This window comes from Mauremys mutica, chromosome 9, assembly GCF_020497125.1.
Source record: "Mauremys mutica isolate MM-2020 ecotype Southern chromosome 9, ASM2049712v1, whole genome shotgun sequence".
NCBI classification, from domain to species: Eukaryota; Metazoa; Chordata; order Testudines; family Geoemydidae; genus Mauremys; species Mauremys mutica.
Window position 1 is genome coordinate 18,032,999 of NC_059080.1, and position 19,475 is coordinate 18,052,473.

Sequence of the window (19,475 nt, forward strand, 5' to 3'; positions counted from 1 at the left end):
CGCGGCAGGGGGTGCGTGCTCAAAAATTTTGTACTGATAGGAGTGTGCGATCAAAAAAGTTTGGAGACCACTGACTTAGAGAATAGCTTAATCATGTAATTAATAGGATGTTAGAAACTCTGAAGACTGGGGCCCTTCTTGCTGCAAGACCAAACACCCTGGGAAATCTAGATTAGACACTTGATTTCTTGGAAGGTGCTGCCTTGGTTTCAACTGGCAGACTTAAGACCTTCTCAATGAGTCTCCAGAATGGGTTCCTTCTTTGATAGGCCCAAAAACAGGTGAAGGAGGACATCATGCTCAATAATACCCAGAGGGAGGCAAGTAAATGGTAAACACCTTAAAATTCCTCCAGAAAAATTGGTAGCAGCCAGCAAACATCATGGAGCACTGATTTCATGAGCTCCCAGTAATACACTTAGCAACCGGACAGCTGCTTTCTACACCGGCTCAAGTTTCCATGTTAATGTGCAGCCCAATGTAGGGCAAATTGTGGTAATTCAGTCTTGAGGTGACTGAAGAATGGCTCACAATAATAAGTGCCTACTAAATGTTTAAAACCTATTTTTTTAATCCTGCTGAGCTATTAGCATCAATGAAATCTAGTGCCAACAAGTCCCATAAATTAAAGGTGTATTTTTCCACACATACTACTTTACACGTGTATCTGCAGTAATTTTAAATTTCTTACAATTTTTACTGAATGCCTCCTTGGTTTTCTAGTATGAAAGGATAAATAGAATGCAATGTATCTTATCTATAACCTTTTATTCTTTTGTATATCTTTGCCGGTCTTCTATCTATACTAAACAGTCCCAACCTTTTCATCCTCTCCGCACAGGAAGACTTTACATTTAATTCAGATATTATGGTAACGGGTAGGTTAAGTACCTAGCTTTCTGTCACCTCGCACTTCCATTTCTGCTACATCTTTGAGATGGGGTGACCAGAAACAAACACGGTATTGCATGTAGGGGTGACATGCCCAGATTATGGTGCTCTCTCTTATGAAATTGTGATCCTACCCAGTAAAAACTGTAGGTCTCTGTCACCCTGTTAGAGGCAATTTGTTTTTAATAAATTATATTTTCCACTCAGATTAGTCAGTCCGTGGCCCACTAATTGTAAAGATAAGCTGGCTGGGAGGATGCTATACTGAAAAACAGCCTGTCTGCCCTAGGCCAGCCATCTTTTTTTTGGCTGGCAAAAAGCTACCGTGGCTTTCCCCCTAAGACACATCCTTTCACAGCTACAGACATCCCTTCAGGCACTGCATCATCTTCTGGGAAGAACTCTTTTTACTTCCCTTTGAAAGCATTATTCAGCATTTTTTATTTCAGAAGGTGGAGAAAGCAACTAGGGGAGAGGCAATTCTAGATTTGATTTTGAAAAATAGGAAGGAACTGGTTGAGAATTTTAAAATAGAAGGCAGTTTGGGTGAAAGTGATCATGAAATGATAGAGTTCATCATTCTATGGAATGGTAGGAGGGAAAACAGAATAAAGATAATGTATTTCAAGAAGGCAGACTTTAGCAAACTCAAAGTTGGTAGATAAGATCCCATGGAAGCAAGTCTAAGGGGAAAGAGAGTTCAAGAGAGTTGGCAGTTTTCCAAAGAGACATTATTAAGGACGCAAGAGCAAACTATCCTTCTGTGTAGGAAAGACAGGAAGTATGGCAAGAGACCACCCTGGCATAATCAGGAGATCTTCAATGAGCTGAAACTCCAAAAAAAAAAAAAAATCCTACAAAACATAGAAACTAGGTCAAATTACAAAGAATGAATATAAATAAACACAAGCATATAGGGACAAAATTAGAAAGGCCAAGGCACAAAACAAGATTAAACTATCTGTAGACATAAATGGTAACAAGAAAACATTCTACAAATACATTAGAAGCAAGAGGAAGACCAAGGACAGAGTAGGCCCATCACTCAATGAAGGGGGAAAGACAATAAAAGAAAACGTGGAAATGGCAGAAGTGCTAAATTATGTTTTTGCTTCCGTTTCACCAAAAAGGTTAGTAGCAGCTGGACATAGAACCTAATGAATACCAGCGAAAATTAGGTAGGAGCAGAGGCTAAAATGGGAAAAGAACAAGTTTAAAAATTACTTAGACATGTTAGAAGTCTTCAAGTCACCAGTGCCTGATGAAATACATCCTAAAATACTCAAGAAGCTGACTGAGGTGATATCCATGGTTATTATCTTAGCTATTATCTTTGAAAAGTCATGGAAGATGGGAGAGATTCCAGAGGCCTGGAAGAAGGCAAATTCAATGCCAATCAATAAAAGGGGGAATAAGAGACTATCATCTTAACTTCAGAACCAGGAAAGATCATGGAACAAATAATTAGGCAATCACTTTCCAAACACCTGGAAGATAATAAGGTGATAAGTAATAGTCAACATTGATTTTTCAAGAACAAATCATGCAAAATCAACCTAGTAGCTTTCTTTGATAGAGTACCAAGCCTTGTGGATAAAGGGGAAGCAGATGATGTAGTATCTCTTGACTTTAGTAAGGCTTTTGACATTGTCTCACATGTCCTCAAACAAACTAGGGAAATATAGCCTAGATGGAGCTACTATAAGGCAGGTGCATAACTGGTAGGAAAACCATTCTCAGAGAGAAGTTATCAGTGGTTCACAGTCAAGCTAGAAGGGCATATCAAACTGGATCCTGCAAGGATTGGTCCTGGTTCTGTTCAATATCTTCATCAAGGATTTAGATAATGGCATAGAGAATACTTATAAAGTTTATGGACAATTCCAAGCGAGGAGGGGTTGCAAGTGTTTTGGAGGATAAGATGAAAACTCAAAATGATCTGGATAAACTGGAGAAATAGTCTGAAATAAATAGGATGAAATTCAATAAGGACAAATGCAAAGTACTCCATTTAGGAAGGGACAATCAGTTAGTTACACCCATACAAAATGGGAAATGACTGCCTAGAAAGGGATCACGTAAGGCTGCCTACATGAGAAGTAATTTTTCCACTCTGCGCTAAGGCCTCAACTGAGTATTGTCCAGTTCTGGGCGCCACATTTCAGGAATGATGTTGACAAACTGGAGAAGTCTAGAGGAGAAGAACAAAAATGATTAAAAGTCTAGAAAACATGACCTATGAGGAAAGATTGAAAAAATTGGGTCTGTTTAGTCTGGAAAAGAAAAGACTGAGGGAAGGGGGCACATGATAACAGTTTTCAAGTACATAAAAGGTTGTTACAAGGAGGAGGATGAAAAATTTTTCTCATTAAACTCTGAGGATAGGACTAGAAGCAATGGGCTTAAATTGCAGCAAGGGAGGTTTAGGTTGGACATCAGGGTACTTGAGCACTGGAACAAATTGCCTAGGGAGGTTGTGGAATCTCCATCACTGGGGGTTAAACCACGTTAGAAAAACACCTGTCAGGAATGGTCTAGTTATTTAGTCCTGCCTTGAGTGCAGGGGACTGGATTAGATGACCTATTGAGGTCTCCTTTTCTCCTATGTTTCTATAATTCTCTTCTGACTACAGGTCTCTGCTATTCCCACGGGACAGCCCTCTAGTTTCTTCCACTGTCTCTCCTCCTCAATCTCTGATACTGCCCAATGTAGAAGCTCTACTTATGCAATGCTGATCCTCTTCTTCTGACTAGCACTCAGCCCACACTATCTGATACTATGGTAGTCAAAGAAAGGTGCTATGGAGGGAGATTACTTTGGTAAAGTTTAAAAAAAGAAAAAGTACTGAACTGAAGGCTCCAAAAATGGGTAAAAAGGACAGTCAGAAGCTACACTTTTTCTCTCTCAATTCACAAGCCACAATCTACATAGTCAGGTGCTGAATGGAAATGGTATCCCTTTACACCTGTCCCAAAAACTAAATAAGTCCTGACAACTTTCTAAATGCCTTAGCCCTGTAAACTCAAAAATCTCTTGGCAATTAGGACCTTGCACCTAGTTCTGGAAACACCACCAGCAAATTAGCTCAATTCCAGTATAACTCAAGACAGGACTTTTGATACACATTTGGGGTGAGGAGCCAGGGCAACCTTGTCCATGTGGAAAATGGTCAAAGGAGAATCAGCCATTGAAGACTGTAACTCACTCTTCCTGCAGATGAAATTATTTAAAATGTCTTTAAATAGAAAACTCTCTGAAGAACTGAAATGGTGATCCTAATAACCTGTTTCTGTTATGTTAGAGTGTGCTGTATAACTAAAGAGTCCTGCGACCTAATACCTTTTTCAATGTACAGGATGGATAGTGCTTGGTGAGTGAGACACTGTTCAATATTTTTTTTTACCCTCATTCAACATGTGATCCCAATGCTTATTTTCTGCAGACCATTCGAACCCTGCACTGAATACTGAATTTTTAATTTCCTCTTGGGCTTTTCTATGGTGCTCATTGTAATATGAGTTCTTCATTAATCAATTTATCTTGACAACTGCATCTCTATGAAGTACGTTAGTATTATACACATTTTACAGTTGGAAAACAGAGGCAGAGAGAAATTAAAATGAAAATATGCAAGAGTGTTACACTAATTTTGTCAGCTTCAATAAGTGGGCTGCCAACTTGACCTAAGAAATAATACTGATGAGTGGAGGCAATAATGGGTTTATACTTTGTGGACCAGTCAGTCGAAGGAAACGTGGAAAGCACTGATAGCCTTTGTTTTTCTCCAACATCTCATCTGTTTTGAGGCTAAAAACCCTAGAACAGGAAGTCTTCTACATGGGCCTGAGTCTCAAACAAAAGGTCAAATGCTTTCAGCCAGAAGTCCCATCTAAGAGAAACAACAGATGCCAATGCATGAACCAAAGTCTGAAGTATTGTAAGCCACCCACAGCACACATTTGGACACCATATACCCCTCAGTCACCAGCTGCTTTGCTCTTTTCCCACATGGATACCCAACATACCCAAAGACTTTCTTCCCCCAAAAGTCACTCTTTTGGGCATCTTTATCCAAATGGGAAGGTCGGACCAGCCCTGCAACTTCTTTGGCAGCTAACCCCAAACAATGAGTCAGCAGGACATTTTAGGAAATATTGGAAACCTTTTTGTGGCACTTGATAAAGGTGATCCTTTAGGGAGGCTGGTGCCAATCAGATTTTCTTAGATAGGGCAAATTCCCATTAATGATGAGTTACTGGACCTTTCTCCTTGGACTTTAGGAAGTGCAACAGCCAATGAGCCTTGGATAGCTAAACCTTCCAATAACAGTCTCTACCACACAACCTAGAAACTTTTGTCCAAAATGTCAAGTGGCAAAGAGAGACATGGAGGTGACCCGTCCTCCGAAAAAGCTGAGGAGGAGAAAAATTTCTTCTTGCTGGTGAAAAGAAGGTTATTGCAAATACTCTACCCCTTCTTCCTCCTCTGAATCAGACAAGTGGTCAGAAGTACTGTCCAACAGAGAAGACAATGCTGCAGTTAGGCTGGCAGAGTAAATGAGACAGAAAACACATTTGTTGTGAGAAGACTGAGTAGCAGCAGTGTATTTTATGTCTCATATGTTATCATCCCCAGATTCCTAAAGAGGACCCTGCCAGCAAGGCCACATAATTCATAAGTTAAGAAGAAAGCAAGGGAAGGTGACATGAAATGAGCTGCACCAAGGGGCCAGAGAAGCTGAGAGAGAGCGCGCCTCATAACCCAAAGGAGAACAAAAACCCCAGGATATAAATGCATCTCTGCATTGACAGCTGTCCCCATAAGCCTATGATCCCTTGCTGATCAGCATAACTCACCGAACCAAGAACAATCCAGGAACTAGATCTTTAATAATCTTGGCTCCATATATTTGGTGCTGTAAGAGGGCACCCATGCAGCGTCAACAAGAACTGCTTTCCAGAAAGTTACCAAAGCCGAACATTGCCATGGGTGTTAGGGCATATCCTTTAATGACACAAAGTGGGAGTATGCCTGGGTCACCTCAAAGTATAAGTAGCATGGGGTGAGCAGGCAGCAGCAACAAAAAGAAGGTGCTCATCAGAGATTGAATACTGACAGCCAAGGAGAGAACCTTTTCCTTTCAAAAATAGATCTAAGGAGATCACTATGCAGGAACAGAGTTTTTAGAATATCTTTGTGAAAGAATAAGTTTAGTTAAATTTTTGCTCATTGCTATATGTCCTCATTGTTAGACCTAGTTTTACTTCTGTCCCTCACAAAGCTGGTCCTCTATATAGGACTGTACATTGTAGTGCTGCAACTCACTGAACTTCATGCATGTGAAAAAATATTCCCTATAATTTCAAGCTTTGAGTTTTGGGCACATGCAGGCTGAGTATGAGATGAAGAGATGTTTTTCACATGAGCTTAAAGGTTGCTGAAAGATGCAAAACCCCTATTTAACACTTGTAAATAGCTCCCTATAGTACTGCTGTTAGCTTGTGTTTCTATTAAATATGATACAGAAACCTCTGAAAACCATCTATCAACCTAGTATAGAGAAAAGGTCTTCTGCTTTTGTTAACTATGCCAGCTTGAAAGGCAATGTAGCTCTGTTTGACCGGGCAGCATAAACTGTAGCACTGACAAGTGCCACCCTATAATAGACAATCCACCATTCTAGGTTTAAATAACTGACTTTATGGTTGAAATTAGCACTGTGCTTGTAACTTCATCAGCAAAACTTCACTGATACAACAAACCACACCGTGTAGATATTCCATTTCCAAACGTACTTTTGTTTTTAGTAACCACCTTCTGATAACCATGACCGAATATCAGTTGCCATCAAGTTTTCTTAGCTGGTAGTCCTAGAAATCTGCAGCTAAAAGAACCATACAGATTTAAAGCTGAAAAGTTCTGCAAACTTACAGTCTGCTATCAGCTGGGAATGTAATTCCCAACTTGAGGAGACAGACCTGCACTAGCTCTCACTAAGCAAGTGCACTAGAAACAGAGAATGGTCATAGTGACGGGAGGGGCAAGCCATCCTGAGTACACACCTGTTCGAGATGCTAGGTATGTATTTGGGGTAGTTAACCCCCATCTCGCCACGGCTACACACTATTTTTACGGCAATAGTTCAGTTTTCACAGCTAGCGTGGGTATGTCTCCTCAAGTTGGGAATTATAGCCCCAGGTTAAAGGGTACATATACCCTTAGAGAGAAACTACTGAGATTCTTAAAAAGAGAATATAGATCAGCAAATCTAAACAGCAGTAAAGCTTATATATGCCACTGTTACATGATGCTGCATAGCATCCAAATTGTGAAGGCCTAATATATAATACAAAGGACAGATTTAATAAGGCTGCTCAAGAAAAAACACTTTTATAGCACATCACTACCAAAAGGAGGTATTGGAATATTGTTAAATTCTTAACAATTCAGAGATTTCTAGAGAGCAAAACATTAGACTACTACTCTTCAGAAAGGGATTTGCACAAATGAAATATTAAATTTTAGGTCCCAATATGTCCTTTTTCAAAGGCAAATAGGCTGAGGTGAAAGCACCTAACATACAGTGTCACAAAAAGACACCGCCAAAATTACATTCAACAAAATCCACACACACAGGATTTTTCACATTTTCAGTATTTTATGTAGTCTATGATCTTAATGAAATCATGATTAATACAGGGTCTTAGGTATAAGATAACACTGACATTATATAGTGAATATCTCTAGCTGGAAACCTCCAAAGGGGTGGGGAGGGGAAGAGAGAAGACAATGGGACTAACAAAAGATATGGATACATTAGCCAAAATAGAAGATGAAACAAGGAAGTACATCTAGATAGGCAATGGGAGAACAAAGGAAAAGTGGTTTCTCCACATACACATCCTTTAGGGTGGAAGGGAACAGCCAGTCTCTCCAAAGCTAGTATGGTGACTGACCACAGACGACATATGAGCAGTACCAAACTCTACAGTGAATGCTTCCAGCTGAAAGAATGAAATCTTGGGTCCTTTCCCAAGAGTATCTACATCTCCGATTTCCTGTACTCCAAACTCCTGGCAGATTCCATCCCATTTGCACTTAAGAAATTCACTCAAATCAGAAGCACGTGCAGCTGATAGAGCTCACAAAACAGCTCTCTCAACACTACAAGCCTTACTATAATCTGTTGACCATCTGCCTTACGCTGTACTGCAGTTTGCCCACTTCCTGTGTCCTGCTGAATACAGTTTAATATCTATAATTCCTATCTAGTACCCATTTTCAACTAAAACCAAAAAGGATCACTAATACCTGTAAACTATGACAGGGTATTTAGAGCTTTTATCATCTCAACACTTTCTCTGTTTTACAAGAACATTAGGAGTTAAACCTATTGGCAAAGGTATATTCTTTCTGTAGCCTCTTACAGTTTCCTGGTACTCTACCATTTTTCCTCTGCTACAGTACCAAGGCATAGTCATCAATCTTACTTCTGAACATGCTGGGAATTCCCTGCAGAACACTGCTACTGGCAGCCAACATACCCTGAAACTCTTTCTGTACTGCATTTTTTTTTAAATCCACAAGATGCTACTTTAAGAGTCTCTGCTTCACATTCAAATGTTTAGTGTTCAATGGTAGAAGGGAAGAGAGCAATTACAACTGCATAAAAGTTTTGAAGTTTATAAGAAAAACAAATATGACAAATAGCAGAACAGCTTGGATGCAGTCACAGACAGAAACAGGACCTATCAACTGGGAATCTTGAAAACCACAGAACCCATTCACTTCAGCATAAAGTGAGATGTCATATTGTGATACAACTTCAGTATAAAGTGACTTGTCTTATTGTGAAGACTAAGGTAATACTTATAGATGACTTCTAACAGTTTGTCACACAAAGGATAATTTTTTTATTATACATAGCAAAGGCTCCACAGTCACACTAAGTGTTCTAGAAGAACAGTTTAATCTTCTGACATTAAAGATATTCGTTTAACTTTTGTGAAAGCAAAGTGAACATGTATAATATGCTCAGTTCTTTAGACAATCAATACAGGGCTGGCCAGATTGAGAGTTTCTCTTAGATCACATGGAAGTTTTGTACTTTGATCACGTTTACAAACATTTTAATGTAATTGTTCCTGGAAAGAAAAGTTGACTGATGAAGGCAACAGTGTTGAGTATAAAGCCAGTAAATGTGTGTTTAAAAACAAAAAAAAATTGGTAGAGAATAAATGCCCCAGAAATAGTACAGACGACTGTAAGCACAGGTGAAAAACCAGAACACACACACAAGATACATACAGCCCTTTGGATTTGCCAGCCATAAGTAAACATAAAGAATATCCAGCTATATATATTTATTATTGTCTCTACTAAAATCCAGTGCCAGTCTTAAAAAAAAAGCATATTACAGTAGTTTTAAAGTTTCAGAGAAACCAGTCTTGGGATTGTAGGTGGAGGAGTAAAGGGTTTTTTCACCCATCTAAAGTATGATCAAATAACCATGTCCTCTGAGGCAAAACCCTATTCAGGTAACAACAGTATGAAGTTGTAGCTAAGACAAAAGAACAAAAAAGCTGCAGCAGGGGGGAATGCATACAAGCAGCTTCCTCCAGAACCTTTTCTATCCCACAGGGTCAAGTTACACTCAACCTGGGCTAAATCACAATTCTTTTCCAAACCCTGAAAATCGACAGACACCAGGATCCCAGTTCATGTAACTTATTTTAATGTTGTTATAGTAAGACGACACTGGAATTATCTGGGAAGAGGCTGCTGAACAAAACTTCAGTAAAGAGAGAGGGTTTTTGGGTACAGTATTTTCTTAATGGTCCTTCATTTGGTTGTCTCTCGTTTCTTCCCACTTTAATAACAGTAAAATATTAGAATAGAAAGGAAAGGATTAAATTCATAATTCTACCTGTGTATTTAAAATAGTCACCACCACTGTTATCTCCCAGTTCCTAGCCTCCAAAACAGTTACTCAGGTCATTTGTTTATTTGCTTGCTTAAAAAACATATCAGCAAAGGGGAAAACACTTACATTTAAAAGCCCAAAATCTTTGTTAACCCAGTTAAGGTTGCCCAGTTGTGCTCTGTGCTATTCCAGAATGCAAAGAGTGGCTAAATTTAAACCTCTCAAAAACCAAAAAATACAAAGTTAAGGTACATACCACGCCTCCAAGAGGAAACAGTCATTGGGAACAGTTCAGTAAAGGTGCTGCAAACATTAAACTATAAAGGGAAGTGGTGGGTTATTGATCTATGGATGTCTCCAAATCAAGACTGGATGCCTTTCTGGAAAATGCCTTAGTTAAACAAGTTATAAAGCTCGATACAGGAGTAACTTGACGAAATTCGCTGTCCTTTGTTATACAGAAGGTCAGACCAGATTATCTAATGGTCCCTTCTGGCCTTAATATCCATGAATCTATAAGCAGACAGGAGGAAGGACTAAGAACAGGCTACTATTTGTGCTGTATATTCCACAGACTGGAATTCCAGCATTTAACTGCATTCACGCCTGCTGCATTCTTTCTGTTATATGTAGCTATATTGAATGGTGATGGGATTAATGGGAGCAGCATGACAGAGCTATCAATGTGATATGGGGAGAGGTGCATGTGTACCTTCAGAGATCAAATTTGCCTCCTTTCAGCTCCGAATCCTGTAGATTGAGTCACCAGAGATACACAAGGATCTTTTTTTCAACCATGGGGATTATCAGAAGTCTGGTGACATACATGACAGTGGTCTCCAGAGCCTACTGAGAAGAACCCTTAGCAAATCTGGAGTGGTTTGTGTGGAGTACGCTCTCTGTTAGCATAAGCAACTTCTGTTTGCTATGCCTGACATAAATCTGAGTTTGCCTTAGCAAAGAGGTATTACACTTTGTTTTTCAGTGTCATGTGCTCTGTTCCTGAAGTGTTCTGTAGTATCTGTAAGAGTTGAGAGCTAGTATTTGCTGTTGGAGCATTGGGGCTTTGCTCAAAGGGAGCAGAGTTACAGTTAAGTTGCAGAGTGGCATGTACCTTAACTTTGTATGTCTTGGCTTTAGAGGTTTAAGTTTAACCATTCTGCACATTCGGGAAAGGCATGAGGCACCACTGCGAAATCTTAACTCTCCATTAACAACATTTTGGGACATTTAATTTCTTAGGTTTTTAACAAAAATTGCTCAGCATCTCCATGTACCGCCCAGCTCTTCTCTTCCCCTGCTCCTAGACACAGAATGCACTGACAGCATGTTAGTCCTTTACTGATCCAGCGTCATCTCCTGTCTGTTTGCCTGACCAACACAACCTGGTTCTCCCTCCTCCCCATGGAGAGGTGGGAGCCATCATGGGATCCACAGGTTGAAGAGCAAGGGAAAAGATGCTGGAACAATGCAATACTAGCCTGGAGTCAGTGGGGACACTTTTTGCAGGGGGACAGATGAAGCCCCAAATAACCCTCACTGCACTGCTCTGACCCCTTCCTTTCCACCCCACATTCTCCTGCACTGCTCTGACTTCCCCATTCCCATTAGAAGCAACATTAGCGTGGGGAAGACTGAGCCTGGAGCCCCTTCCCCACAGCTGGAGGCAGGAAGGGGAAGGTGAGAAGTTCTGAATTCCTTCCTCTGATGAGGGAGCAGCCAAGTCCTGGAACAGCCATGGGGAGGAACTGTGGGGAATGGAGGGATATTTGTAGGGGATGGAGGAAAGCGAGGGCACAGATGGCTACGCTTCCCTTTTTACCAAACGTCACTGAAGGGAAAATTGCCCAACATTCCCCCTCACAGATCTGCTCCGTCAGCACTTCTGATCTCCCAAGAGAGCAAAGGTCCCTTTGAGGATGATCCTTTTTTTTTTTTTTTTTTTTTTACAATCCCTCAAACTACTTTTTTGGAAAGTCAGTTCTTCAAAACAGTATTCATCCAACTGGGTTTGCCGCAGCTGGGCTTGTACTCTTTGTTCTTCCCAGAGTCAGAGGAAATCCAGGACCAGTAAGCAGCATGCGCAGTAACTGGAGTTTTTATGCAGAGGTATACCTGTGTGCTTTCAAAAGTGGGCTAGCCGGGAAAGGGTCGTTTCAAAAACATGCTGGAAATTTTAAAGCGGGGGAGGGAGGAAGTGTCTCCTTCCAGCCACTGTGCAATAGAGTTCAAATTTGTGACCAGAGAGGTCACAGTTGCTGAAGTACTATTTTTAGTAGTACATGTAATGTAGCATCCATACATGTTTTACCAGTGGAACAGTGCTGGTAGAGGACCTGTGTCATTCAGGGAAGAGGTTTTCAGTTATTGTCAAACTCAGGGTTTTACTGACAGGTCTTAAAATTGAATGTGGATGCATGCAAAGATGTGCTGAAATAAGGAAGTGTTACTGGTAAAATTTTGTAGTGTAGACCAGGCATAGTAGAGAGAAATCCTGAGTGGCTGAGATCAGTTTAGGGAGGATTAGAGCTATAGTTTGAGCCTCGATGTTCATTTAAAAAAAAAGTTACAGGAACCAGTTGATGTTGTAAACATTTTTTTAAAGGGGGGAAGTTAGAAGTGTATTTTAGGAACCCCTTTGTCAAATGACACTAAGTTTGACCACTAATCCTAACCTGAACAACCATGAGTCACAGCAAATTTCAAGACAATCCAAGTAATTTGGATTTTAGAGCACTTAAAATAGTTGACCTTTAGACAGAAAGTGACACTCAACCTTAACTAGCAGAGCTGGTGAAATGCTTACTGGAGAGAGTTCAAGTTATTTATTCTTTATCAATCTAGCGCAAATAAACTGTGGGCAGAACTCAGTTTTCCCCATCAATGAAACCACAGAGTGACAGCTGTAGAAAAATGAGGCTGGTTATCTATGTAGGACTGGGATGGAGAACAGATAGAAGGGAAGTGGATCCCACACACAAGATGATAGCTACTTAGTACAAATCAGGAGAAACAAGAGTTCCTAAGAAACTGGTATCTATAAGGGGGAGCACACAGGACGTAGAGAGGAAGGGGTAATGTAAAGAAACTCACAGCTGAGCCCCTCACATTGGTACAAAGAAGTTATGAAGGGAGTACTTGCTGGGGTTGTAGGTGAAGCAGGAGATCTATGGCAGCTGATTGTCATGATGGCAACTACAGGTATACATCTCCTACACAGAGTACTCACTAGGGGTCAGCGTAATGAGGGTTCCATTAAGGTTATTAATCATGTGCCGGATATATCTAGAACACAGAGGACACTCATTAAGTGTCACTGGTGAAGCAAGGGTTGTGTGGTAGTGGGCAGCACTACTGAGGGCGCATGGAGGTACAGGAGATGGGGAGAAGAATTTGTTAGCAGATGTTGGTGGGGCGGGGGTCTCCCAAGGATGGTGGTCATGCAGCAAGTAGGAAGCGTCCCATGGCTCTGCAGGTGCTAATAGCTACACACGGGAAGACAGCAGGGCAGATGAGGTCACTTGTGAAGCCAGGGCTCTGCATGGAATAGTAGTAGTACAAGAGCACTGACGGATACTTACTAGGGGTCATTGGTGAAGCCGGAGCTCACTGGGGCTGGAAGCCCCATAGGGGAACTCAGAGGGCATCATGACGGGGTATGGATGTCTGATGTGAAGTATTCACTAGGGGCTCCATAGTCTATGAGGTGGTATAAGGGTATGGTGCCTGAAATGGAAAACTCACTAGGGTCACTGAGGAAACTAGGACTCCACAGGGGCTGGGAACCATGTATAAGGGATGGGGATACAAAAAGCAATGCAGGCAATGTGTGGGATACTCACTAGAAATCACTGGTGAACTAGAGGCTGATAGGTGGGGGCAGGATAGGAGTATAGTGCTCTGTGTCAGCTACTCACTAGGGGTCTCTGAAGTGGGGCAGCTCCTCAGATGCTGTCAGATATATGGTGTGGGTCCATGGAGGTGACATAGGGCTTTGATGGCTGGTAGCCATACCGGGTGGAAGAGCATGGGATGCAAAGGGACAGTATGGACCACTCACTAGGGGTCATTGATGAAGCAGGGGCTCTGCTGGGCCTGGCGGGCTGTATGTGGTGAGGTGTAGGGAGTAAATGGGGGCAAAGTGCCCAGTAGGGGGTATTCACTAGTGGTCAAGAGAGGGCTGGTAGCTGTATGGAGGGGTACAGAGAATATGGGGCATGGTGCCTGGCATGGAGTCCTCAGTAGAGGTCACTGATGAAATGGGGCATGTGGCAGCTGGGAAAGAGAGGGTGCACTGGGACATGGTGCCTGGGGAGGGTATATGGGGCAGGGTGTGGGGTACTCACTATGGGTCACTGGTAAGGGGTGGATGGGTGTCCCGGGATGCATGGAACAGGGTGCCTGGGGGTACTCACTAGGGGTCACTGGGGAAAGGGGGCAGGGTGCCCAGGAATATTCAGGGCACAGAGAGGAGCACTTAGTATGTGGTCACTGAAGCAGGGGCAGGGTGCATGGTGTACAGTATGGGGTATTCACTAGGGGGGTTCTGGTGAGATGGGGGCAGGGTGCCTGGGGTTACATGGAGAAGGTGCCTGGGGGTACTCACTAGTGGTCTTGAGTGGGCGAGCGGGAATAGTGTCTAGGGCTGCATCGAGAGGGCAGGGTGCCCAGGGTACAAACTAGGTCACTGGTGAGAGGGTACATAGTGCCGGGGGACACAAGACGTGGCATGAGGCATGGCATGAGGGGTCGCTGGTAACAGGGCCCGGATGCCCAGGGTGATAGGCGCCCAGAGGACCCAGGGCAGGGCATGAGGTACTGACTAGGAGTCATTGATAAGGAGGACATGAGCCAGGGTACACACTAGGGGTTGCTGGTGAGAGGTGGGTGGTGTGCTGGGGAGGGGACGGGGGCACGCAAGGCATGGGGTACTCAGGGGGTCACTGGTATAGGGGAGGCAAGGTACTCACTAGGGGGTCACGGGGCAGGGTGCATGGGGTACACATTGTGGTTCACTGGTGAGGGGGGCAGAGGGACACTCACTAAGAGTCACTGGTAATGGGGGACAGGGTGACCCGAGGGGACATGGGGCACAGCATGAGGTACTCACTAGGGTTCACTAGTGGGAGAGGATAGGGTGCCCAGGGAAGCAAGGGGCATGTTATAGGGTACTTGCTAAGGATCACTGGTAAGGGCAGCAGGATACCCATCAGGGTGCCTGGGTACTCAATAGGGATCACTGGCGAGGAGGCTAGGTGCCCAGGGGTGTGGGCAGAAAGGCCCAATACTCACTAGGGATTGCTAGAGAGGGGAGCAGGGTGCTGAGATGCATGGAGTAGGAGCTTGGGTTCTCACTAGGGACTGCTGGTGAGGGGAGCAGAGTACCCGGGTACAACCTAGGGGTCACGGGAGAGTGGGGAAGGGAGCACAGGGTAGAAGCCCAGGTTCTCACTAGGGAGAGCTGGCGTGGGAGAAGGTGCCTGGGGGTGAGGCCAGGTATTCAATAAGAGGCGCGGGGGGATGCCCAAGGCAGAAGCCCAGGGTGCAGGACAGAAGCCAAGGTACTCATTAGGGGGCGCTGTGTAGGGAGGTGCCCAGGGGGCAGGAGCTGTGTACTCACTAGGGGGCGCTGGCAGGGGGAGGTGCCTGTGGGCAGGAGCCCATGGCCAGAGCTTGGCACTCACTAGGGAGCGCTGTGGGGGCCGGAGCCGGGCGCTCACGAGGGGGCGCTGCGGGGCTGCAGCCCGGGGGCAGGGGCCGGAGCCGGGCGCTCACTAGGGAGCGCTGTGGGGGCCGGAGCCGGGAGCTCACTAGGGGGCGCTGAGGGGCCGCAGCCCGGGGGCAGGGGCCGGAGCCAGGCGCTCACTAGGGGGCGCTGAGGGGCGGGGGCCGGAGCCAGACGCTCACTAGGGGGCGCTGAGGGGCAGGGGCCAGAGCCAGACACTCACTAGGGGGCGCTGAGGGGCAGGGGCCAGAGCCAGACACTCACTAGGGGGCGCTGAGGGGCCGCAGCCCGGGGGCAGGGGCTGGAGCTGGGCACTCACTGGGGGGCGCTGTTGGGGACAGAGCCGGGCGCTCACTGGGGGGCGCTGTCGGAGACGGGGGAAGGGGCCGGAGCCAGACACTCACTAGGGGGTGCTGAGGGGCAGGGGCCGGAGCCAGGTACTCGCTGAGGGGCACTGTGGGGGGACAGGGGAAGGGGCTGGAGCCGGACGCTCACTGGGGGGCGCTGAAGGGCCGCAGCCCGGGGGCTGGAGCCAGACACTCACTAGGGAGCGCTGCGGGGCCGCAGCCCGGGGGCAGGGGCCGGAGCCGGGTACTCACTAGGGTGCGCTGAGGGGCAGGGGCCGGAGCCTGGTGCTCACTAGGGTGCGCTGAGGGGCAGGGGCCGGAGCCTGGTGCTCACTGGGGGGCACTGAGGGGCCACATCCCGGGGGTAGGAGCTGGAGCCAGGCGCTCACTAGGCGGTGTTGAAGGGCCATGGCCGGGCACTCACTAGGGGGCGCTGAGGGGCAGGGACCGGGCACTCACTGGGGGGCGCTGAGGGGCCACAGCCTGGGGGCAGGGGCGAGAGCCGGGCGCTCACGAGGGGGCGCTGAGGGGCCGCAGCCCTGGGGCAGGGGCCGGGCGCTCACTAGGGGGCGCTGCGGGGCCGCAGCCCGGGGGCAGGGGCCGGAGCCTGGTGCTCACTAGGGTGCGCTGAGGGGTAGGGGCCGGAGCCTGGTGCTCACTGGGGGGCACTGAGGGGCCACATCCCGGGGGTAGGAGCTGGAGCCAGGCGCTCACTAGGGGGTGTTGAGGGGCCATGGCCGGGCACTCACTAGGGGGCGCTGAGGGGCAGGGACCGGGCACTCACTGGGGGGCGCTGAGGGGCCACAGCCTGGGGGCAGGGGCGAGAGCCGGGCGCTCACGAGGGGGCGCTGAGGGGCCGCAGCCCTGGGGCAGGGGCCGGGCGCTCACTAGGGGGCGCTGCGGGGCTGCAGCCCGGGGGCAGGGTCCGGAGCTGGGCGCTCACTGGGGGGCGCTGCGGGGCCGCAGCCCGGGGGCAGGGGCCGGGCGCTCACTGGGGGGCGCTGAGGGGCAGGGACTGGGCACTCACTAGGGGGCGCTGCGGGGCCGCAGCCCTGGGGCAGGGGCAGGGGCAGGGGCCGGGGCCGGAGCCGGGCGCTCCCTCGGGGGCGCTGCGGGGCCGCGGGCGGGGGCCGGAGCCGGGTACTCACTAGGGGTCGTTGGTGAAGCGGGGGCTCCGCGGGGGCTGGTAGCCGTACAGGTGACAGTAGAGCACATCGAAGCAGAAGCAGCACATCTCGGCCGACACCACCATCTTCCTGCAGCCGGGCCCGCCGGAGCCGGCCCCGGGGGAGGCGAGCAGCGAGGCGGCCGGGGGGGAGAGGCCGCCGGGGCCCCCGCCGCAGTTGGGCGGCAGCGGCGGGGACAGGACGCAGCCGGCGGCGCCCCCCGCCAGCCCCCCCAGGCCGTTGAGGCGGGCGATCCCCGGCGGGGGTAGCGCCCCCGGCTCGCCGCCCGCTGCCGCCGCCCCTCCGCAGTGGGAGCTGCCGCCGCCGCCCCCCGGGCCGGCCGAGCCCGAGGGAGGGGAACTGGAGAGTTTCTGCTTCTTCACCCCGCAGCAACCCGCCGCCATCTTGGAGCCGTCTCCCCCCACGCAGCGCTTCCGACCCATAGCGGGGGGGCCGGCCGGCCGGCCGGGGGACGTGCGGCCGCCTGCTCCGCCTCCTCCCGGGCCCGCTCCGCCTGCAACGGGGAGGGATGAATGGGGAGAAAGAGAGAGCGGAGTTAGAGCCGCCCCGGCGTGCCAGGCGCCGCGCCTCGCAGGGCACAGCCACTTTCGCTGGCCCCTGCCCGGCAGCGCCTCGTCCCCCCCCAGCTCCCCGCCGGGGAAGGGCCCGAAACCCTCCCGCCTGCCGAAGAGCCGCGCCCCGGCCGCGCGAGCCCGAGGAGGCGACTGACAAGGCCCGACTTGCACGGGGCAAATGACCTCGGCTGGCTTTTGCTTCGGAGCGGGGAAGGAGAAGCGAGGGGTGTGTGAGAGCCAGCCAGCGGGAGCATCGACTGCTGCACCCACAAACCCGGCGGGCCTGTGACGGCTGGCAGCGGGGACGGGTTTCAGTTAAGACTTTGCTGAGGCCAGCAGCCAAGGGGGCAAGCGGGTGTGACCCTGGTGGACTAGTCTAGTGCTTCCCTTCTTTAATCTATAGTTCCTAAAGGTGAGCTCTGTCCCACGGGAACTGAAGGAACATGGAAGTGCCTTTGCTTGAGACAGTTAAAACTGCACTGGCCAAAACACTGAAGAATAATAGTTTACGTTTGTACCTTACATCTCAAAGGAGCATCAAGCATACTAGAGCCTCACCCATCACTAAAATACAGCTATCGCTGACGTGGAAACTGGCAGCTTTTTAATATAGAATAGCAATGCTACCAAACTATTTAGGCAGTGGGTGAAGAATATTATATGTAGTTGAAACAACCAGGGATATTTATATAGGCAGAAAATCATTATCCAAATTAGAACACAGCCTCAGAAAATCTCAAGGGCACTTTTAGGGCCACAACTGGTCATGAGCTCAGTTTTACATCTTATATTGAAAACAGCATCACAGCAATGTCCTACCACAATCCTGGGCATTGATTCATTGTGGACTTAAAGGGAAGAGGTTTCAGAGTGGTAAGCCCTGTTAGTCTGTATCATCAAAAAGAACGAGAAGTACTTGTGGCACCTTAGAGACTAACAAATTTATTTGCGCATAAGCTTTCGTGGACTAAAACCCACTTCATCGGATGCATGCAGTGGAAAATACAGTAGGAAGATATATATACACAGAGAACATAAAAAAATGGGTGTTGCCATACCAACTATATCAAAACTAATCAAGTAAGGTGGGCTATTATCAGCGTACCACTTACTAAATCTACAACTCCACTTCCTGGTGAGTTGGAGAGGCTTCCATCCAAAAAGTGGCCTGAATAGGCATACAGCAATTCTCCAAAAAGGGCCATATATTTAGAATTTAATGTACCCACCCTACACCACCCACATCATATATCATTTTAAAACTTATGTACATTCAGATGAGCTCCGATGTGGAGCTGTCAAGTGGTGCCGTAAGCCTGTAGGCGAGGTGAAACAATGGTATCCAAAATGAGAAAGTGTCATTTTTTGCACAGTTCCAGAAACACTGCCACATGACTCTGACTACGGTTTTTAATGTTTAAGTTAATATCAACACCAAATTGTGGTGTATATTGGTCAAAGCTACCAAATGACAGTGTAGAGTTTTATTGGTTTTGCATGGGCAAGTATTTTTTCAAAAAATGATGCAGCTGTTTAGCGTGCAGCAAAAATAGCAAATATGAGCATTTTGCAATATACTAACATGAAATGTTTTCACATCACATATTCTTAATTGTCAAAGTATCTCACACATGATTATAATAGTGTTCTATACTTTCAGTAAAATTTGCTATCCAGATCAGGGTCATGCTGAAAATTGTGCACGAGTAGCAGTAGATTGCATGTCCATAGTTTATGCTGCATAGTGGATAGATGTAAATGTATGTGAATTCCTAATATAAAGCCTGTCCATTTGTAAACTTTTGTACATACAATGTAGCATCTAGTCTGCTGGTAGAAGGTTTTAA

At 46.9% G+C, this 19,475-nt stretch overlaps 1 protein-coding gene across 4 annotated transcripts in view; it reads right to left on the minus strand.

Annotated features, from left to right (window-relative positions):
- The window catches only part of AMMECR1 (AMMECR nuclear protein 1), a 117,566-nt gene extending 100,070 nt beyond the window's left edge, over nucleotides 1-17,496 (minus strand). For 3 of the 4 annotated variants that reach the window (XM_045030128.1, XM_045030129.1, XM_045030127.1), the window contains exon 1: nucleotides 17,036-17,496. In XM_045030128.1, coding sequence (XP_044886063.1) covers nucleotides 17,036-17,496 — 461 coding nt within the window. Of the gene's footprint in view, nucleotides 1-13,396; nucleotides 15,346-17,035 lie in introns of those variants that run through there. The other variant, XM_045030130.1, reaches the window with a different exon arrangement.
- Nucleotides 17,497-19,475: the final 1,979 nt, after the last annotated feature.